The sequence below is a fragment of the Protopterus annectens genome, chromosome 6.part0 (assembly GCF_019279795.1).
Source record: "Protopterus annectens isolate FY-2018-M chromosome 6.part0, PAN1.0, whole genome shotgun sequence".
NCBI classification, from domain to species: domain Eukaryota; kingdom Metazoa; phylum Chordata; order Ceratodontiformes; family Protopteridae; genus Protopterus; species Protopterus annectens.
The window spans coordinates 1,934,768,440-1,934,775,545 of record NC_056737.1 but is presented as its reverse complement, the minus strand read 5'-3'; the positions used below and the strand labels follow the sequence as shown (position 1 = coordinate 1,934,775,545).

Below are 7,106 nucleotides of genomic sequence, written 5' to 3'. Positions count from 1 at the left end.
TCCCCCAAAAACACCTATTCACTCTGGGTCGATGCTCATTCTACCAGGGTCTTGGCTTTGTCTGTGAATTTTTGGAAAGGATTGGATTCTAGAAATATTTTAGAAGCAGCAACCTCGTCCTTTGTGCATATCTTTGCAAAGCAATATAAACTAAATTCCTTCCCCAGGTCTTTTTATGTGCTTTTCTATAACTATTCTCCAGGGGCACCTGGGGCCCTAATCCTTCCTCCCTGTCTGTAAGCTATGGTAGTCCAGCCACATAGTTAAGGCTACTGCAGTGCTGATCCATGTGAAGAACATAGTACAATTGTTTAAGTAAAATTACCATAACAGCAGCAGATGTTCCCTCCATTTCCCCCTTGCTTTGGTATATTTTTTTTATTGTCAGGGTGAGTAACATTTTGTTTTTCTTTAGTTAACCTTGTCGGGGCTTTAGCCTTTCTGTGGGAATGAAGGCTCTGAAGGAGTTTTTGCCCAAACCTCACTTTTTACTTTGCTCCCCTTGAGCTGGCTAATGGTTTAGGTGCTTGGAAGGTGCTTGGCCGGCTGTTAAATCTTTAGCAGGATAAAACCCATATAGCTAAGGGTACTGCAGTAGTGATCATTCTAACATCTACTGTTATGGTAAGTTTACTTGTGCATTTGTACTTTCTCCTCTTCTCATGCACCTGTGTCCATGAGCAGTTGCTAAAAACCTTCCCCTGAGTGGACCTACTCTCACAGGATAAGGGCAATCTCTTCCATCTTAGCTTTCTGAACTGTAAACCTGACTGTTAAGATGATTGATTTTTTTTTTTTTTAATTTTATTTTATCCCCTATAGGTACTTCTTTACAGATGCTTTGAACAGGTAATAGAGGATGCTAGAATACTTGCTATTAGAAAATGATGTTTAGCAAATTAGAAAATTATTTTCTAGCTGATGCCATACCAGAGGCCAGGAGCCATTGCTGACCGAAGTGATGGTTCTGCAGTACCTGGATGTATTCAATTCTGATGCGTCTTGTATTGATTTAGGAAGCTGATGGCTCCAATACTGGATATGAATTTTGTTTTTAATGCAATAACTTTACCTTCATTTTAACTTTCAGCTAGTACTTTCCTAAAGTTTATATACTTGCAAGACAATTTTACTTGCTCTTCAAGCTGAAGTCGGAGTAATCTCTGGATTCTAAGCCCTAATGTCTGTCGACCCTTTTGTCTTTCATAATAGAGTGAGACTCAAAACTAATCCATCATTTATGCCTACTGTTTTCTTTCCTCAACGTCAAAAAAATTAATGATAAAGAATATTCTATTGCTTTGATGCCCATGGACAGCTCCTATACTACTTGCTCAAGACAAAAAATTTGACTGATCGACCATGTCTTTATTTCTTAGGAAGATGAGAAAAAAAGTCATCCAGTTTTCAAACAGACAATATTAAGATGGGTAGGAAGTTCAGTTCTGTTAGTCTCACCATGGAACCCCCCCCACCTCCAAATGTTAGGGTCACGTTCCACTACAGTTATAGCTACTTCTTTTGCTTTTATAAAAAAAAGGGGTGGATTCTAGAGCCATTCTAGAAGTGGCAACTTTGTTTTCAAAGCACACTTGTGCTAAAAAAAAAAAAAAAAACCTGATTCCTTTTCCAAAGACTGGACAGGTTTTTTTAAAACCTGTTGTCCAGGGTCTTCTCCACCTTTTCTCTGAGAGCTTTAACAATTGCTCCATATAGCTTTATTACTGTAGCTGTGGTTAAATTGTTAACATACTATTGTGTAAGTACCATGACTGTAGCTGTTTTGAATACATCATTCTTGCAGTCTTAACATCCTCACTCCATCCTCCTTGTGTTTGTGTGTGTGAATAATGTACGTTTGTATCCTTTTAAAGCTACTTTACCTTGGCCATGATGTCGAATTCCCTTCCTCTGTTTCTGGCATGACGTAAGATTACAGATTTTATCTATTAGGACAGGTCATGTCTTGTGGTTAGACTTCCGTTTACAGACTCTCTTTATTAGCAGCAAAAAAGCTGTGAAATATCTGTACATCTGCTGTTTATACCAACATGCTGTGTGTGTGAGGAAGGCACCCAGAATCCTTTGCATACTGGCCAAACATCTTGTCCTAGGAAGACTATATCGCGCATAACTTCATACTGTGAAAATTTAATTGCACAGATGTACTTTCTGCAGGGTATCAGAATTTTGTATTAATACTGTTGAGTGTTCTGTATTTGGATTTTAGACCATGGTCATTTTGAATTATCAGTTTGTAATGTTTTGTTTACAGGAGCCGAACCAATGACATTGGGTTCCCCTTCATCTCCAAAAGCTGGAGGTGGTGCTCAGTTTCTGCCTGGATTTCTTATGGGAGATCTTCCAACACCTGTGACTCCTCAGTCTCGTAGCTTAGGTGGCCCCTCTGTGGGCATTATGGAAATAAGGTCTCCACTGCTATCAGGTAACAATAACTTCATGACAGTGTGATACATTTACTAGTTAGATTTGTATCTATATGTTTAGTCCAAACTTTAGAACCATAACATGGAAGATTGTTTACATAAAGTACAAGCTTTTATTTTTACACTTGGTGGGGGGTGTTGTGCATTGGCAACTTAATGATTTGTACCCTTTTGTTCTGGTATTGCTTACTGAAAGATGAGAAACTACTTCCATTGCCTCAAAGGTGGGATCAGATTTTGCACTGTATGAATGAGAAATATAATGTACTTGCAACAAATATTCTGTAGGGTTTTCTGGATGCTTTTAACTAATGTTTTAGGCTAGCAGTTTGTATCATGTGGCCCATGGTGCTACTGTATGTATTGTGGTCTGACAAACTGATGAATGTTTTCTTTTGATAGTCTATGAAATGATCAGATGACATTTACAGTTTTTTTTTTTTTTTTTTTGTGAATTTCATGTAGTCTATGCAGTGGTTGTACAGTTTATGGCAAATAGAATTTTTTTTCCTTGGTATGTCACAAAATTAGTATAGAATTTTTTGCTGTAGGTAGCAGATACAGGAAATGCAGTATTCTTTTTTCTTAACTTGTTCTCAATCTTTTCCTGTGTAATCAGTACTGCAGTGTTGTACATTACTTTTTGTCCTCCACAATCTCCTGAGGTTACAGTACTTACTACTTGTGTGCATAATTCAATAATTTTTGTGGGACTTGGCATTTATTTTCAGCTGTTGGGTGTAGCAACAAACCTTACAAAAGTTTCAGTGCTGGGGTAGGCCCCCCCCCCCCCCCCCCGTAGGTGGCATCTGAAGAGCACATAGAGTACTTAAGCTGTTCAAATTGTGTAGTCTAGTAAATATACCTCTATTATAGACTGTAGGAGTCCACTGTTGAACTGGAAGCAGATTGCAAGATTGCATACTAGCTATGGTATACTTTTTGGATGTCTGACTTCAGAGCTTCTGGAACCACTTCTTGCATGTTTAATACAATATGCTATCCATACTCTTGTAATCTGATGATACAGACATTAGGACTGTTTGGCAAATAAAACTTTCCCATGTTAACATCCTATTCCTTCCTGTCTTGCACCATGCACCTTTTTCTACAGTTCATGTAAGAAAATACCCCTACATTATCTAATTGTGTGTGCTGTGTGTAGATTCATGTGAATAGAAGTATGCAATTTTTTTTCTACGTGTTCTGTATTTTCATTGCAGTTTCCAACTCTTCTGTTAGAAACTGATTGGAAACAGTGGATCTAAATGTTAAACTTGTGAGATCTTACCAACTTTTCTCAAGTGTACCTGTGGGAGGAGTACTCTTCTCTCCAATTGGCATCAGTGCTTTGGATAAGTCTTGTAGTTGAGTATGAATTGTCAGTATTATGGTTTAGCAGCTTGAAGGAGATCCAAGGTAAAAAAGAAATCAAGGCACTTGATGGAGCAGTCACTTTCTGCTAAACCTTGTTAATCAGTCATACTTCCAAGATGTCCTTATTAGAGACAACTCCCTGGATAAGTGAGAGTTTTATACTGGTAATCGACCCAGAGGTAGAAGTTGTCCAAGCAACCGGGAGGGGGGGGGGGTAAGGGATTATTTCTGGAATTTCCTATGTCTTTGAAGGGTTGCCAGACTGCTGCTCTCTAGAAGCAGTCAGGAGATGCATTTACTTATGTTATGCTGTACGTAGATTTATGGGGAAGGAGAATTGTATCCAGAAGCTATTTCATTCACTTTTCTACAAAACAACCGGTCAGGCAGCGTTGTCTATGGTACCACCCAGACAGAAGGGGCAAAAGAAGTGCAAGCACTTCTCAGCAAAATAACTATTCAGAGGGTCCCGTCAGACTAAATGACACAGAGAGGCAGCGTCCAGGAAATTCCTTAATTCTTGAGTAGAAGCCAGTCATTTAAATTTTAGGCCCTGCCATTTGCGTACGCAATTTCCTACCCCCACTACAAGGTGTTAATGATATGTAAGGCCCCAGTTGCATGTTCCCCTGATCCCAAGACCTGTACAGAAAGCCAAGGAGTACAAGGTCAAGCTCATTCTCGTAGTGCTGTTCTGCCCTTGCCAGAAGGGGTTTCCCCTACTGTGTAGCCTCCTCTAAAGTGACCTTTAGCACTGCATTAAAGCTCCGCTCTCTTGTCTTCTCCATCTGGACTGTCTCATTGAAACATTCACTCAAAACAGTTTATGGAATTAGGGCTCTAGTACCACAAGAAGAGTAAATAGGTGATGAAAAAGAATGGCAGTGCCCCAAAACAGCATGTGTGAGGACTACAAAACAGATACCTGGTTGAGCCAGGTATGGAAATAAGGTACATAAGGAAAGCTGGTGCTGGAATGCAGAAGTGCAGGAAAATGTGGGAGCTAGAATAGTCAGGCCAGGCTAGGAAGGAGTACTAGTTGGCTAACGGAGGCTAGGAAAGGAGTTGCAGTAGCAAAGAACAGGGCTTGAGAGGCACTCTACCGTCTTCCGGAAAGTGAGTCAGTAGATGGCACAAGGAAACTATCTTTTCTGTCTTTGCCTTTCAACCTGAAAAAGAAGATAGTCAGTTACCCTTCATAAGGGATGTGAGCAACAACCTGCTCACCAGTCCACAGGACATCAAAGATGGATTGAAGTACTTTCAGCAGCTTCTGAAGGAAGAAAACCCCACAGAAGCTGCACTGCCCACCCAAGCCACAGCCTACCATGAGAGAAGAGGAGGAGTGCACCATAGAAGCAAGAATAGCACTAAGGAAAATTAATTTTGGGAAAGCGGCAAGCTCAGATAAGGTCACAGCAGGTATGGTAAAGATGCTGGGTGAGATGAGAGATAAGTGGATACTGAGAGTACTCATAGCAGTGTAGGGGGGGGGCATATCCCAGGTGAGTGGAGAATAAGCATACTAGTGCCAGGGTTTAAGAACAAAGGAGACATTCACAACTGTGGTTAGTAGAGGTATCACACTCTTGTGACATTGCCTGAAAGTTTTGTGGAGGGTGATAATACTAGAGTGGTAGAAAGTAAGATGGGAGATGAGCAGTTGTGCTGCATCATGATCGAATCAGAACTGACCCAATGTTTGCACTGAGACAGTTGAGAAGAAGCTGGAGATGAGTCCTACTGGGCATTCCTAGACTTGGAGAAAAAGCATATAACAAGATCCCAAGAAAGTTTATTTGGGCAGTCTTACTATGGTTAACGTCCCAGAAACATTGGTGGAATTAGTGGAAGCTAGGACCCAATGACTGAAGTATGAACAACAATGTTCAGTCTTAAGAGGGGTTACCAGGGGGAGTGGGTGTGTATCGGGGTTTCTGCAGTTTTTAATTTCTCCAAGTCTTATGGGTTTCTAATACTATGATGGGAATGGATCCCATTCGAAAGTCAAAGTACGATTAAAGTTCATGAATTTAGTATTGTTTCACTCTTTGATGTCAGCCAAAAGTGCTCTTCGCAGCACCCGCAATGTGCCCAGTAATGACTCCTGCAATTCGTACGGTGTTACATGAATTGGTAACTTATCTAAATACGATTTTAAAGTCTTTTAAAAAAAAAAAAAAAAAAAAAGACCCATAGACCCATTACTCCTACTACTATTGGAACTGTCTGGCTATCTTTCTTCCACATGGCTCTCGTTTCTGCCTGCAGATCCAGGTATTTTATGACACTGTGTCTGTACACAAGACACTGTAGTCTCTAGGTGTGGCAATTTCAATGATCAATGCTACTTGTCTTTTCTTGGACCACTAATATCCGGTTTTCTAGCATCCATCTTTTGGACTGTTGGTATTGGGTGATCCCATGTGATATAAACTTCATTTTCTATGATTCTTTGTGGCTTGTGTCCAGTGTTTTTCAGCCACTTTGATACCATAATGTTTGCACAATCTCCAGTGTAACAGTCTCGCCACATTATTATGCCTTTCAGTATACAGTTCCTCTGCCATTAGTGTGTCGCAACAAGGTGTGTGACAGTTTCCAATTCGGTTTTACAAAATCTACATATGTCTGTTTCTCCCACATGTTTAATGGACTTTGCAAACCAGTGTGTATGTAGCCCACTGTCTTGGGCTGCCAATATTAACCTTTCATTTTTTGTTGTGAATTCACCTTTCCTTAACCATTCCTGTGTTCATTCTTTATCAACATGAGGCTCTTCCAGAAGTTTTCTTTACTTGCAACTATATTTTTTTTCCATATTTCTTGCCTTCTCATCTGGTTCTTCACCTTATATTCTTTTGTTTTTTAGCACATTCAGTTGCTGCCTGGTTTTTTATCTACTTCTGGTTCGACTTCCATTCCTGCTTGACGTTGATATGCTTCTGCTAAATTAAGGAGAGATGTCATCTTTGATTTATTCTCTCCTCATGTTTCAAAACTTTCACTACATTTGGATCTTGTAAGGTCAGTAGATGTGTGGAGTCCCATGATTGCAGGTCTATACATGTAATCAATTTCAAGGAGGCCCATCCCACCTTCGGAACAGGGAATATATAATCTTGGTATACAGTGTTTTTTTTATAAGTCATTTTGGTGAGCATGAAACATCCTTCTTGTTTTACTATCCAGTCTATCCAGCACTTTTTGGGGCCTGTCATTCACTTCAAAACTATAAGTTAAGACAGGAAGAGCAAATTGATTTATAGCTTAGGTCTTGTT

At 39.9% G+C, this 7,106-nt stretch overlaps 1 protein-coding gene across 1 annotated transcript in view; it reads left to right on the top strand.

The window, feature by feature from the left end:
• Positions 1–7,106, top strand: part of NUP35 (nucleoporin 35) — an 813,253-nt gene that overhangs the window by 58,531 nt on the left and 747,616 nt on the right. Inside the window, exon 2 of the mRNA XM_044075241.1 lies at positions 2,276–2,446. Coding sequence (XP_043931176.1) covers positions 2,276–2,446 — 171 coding nt within the window. The remainder of the gene's footprint in view (positions 1–2,275; positions 2,447–7,106) is intronic.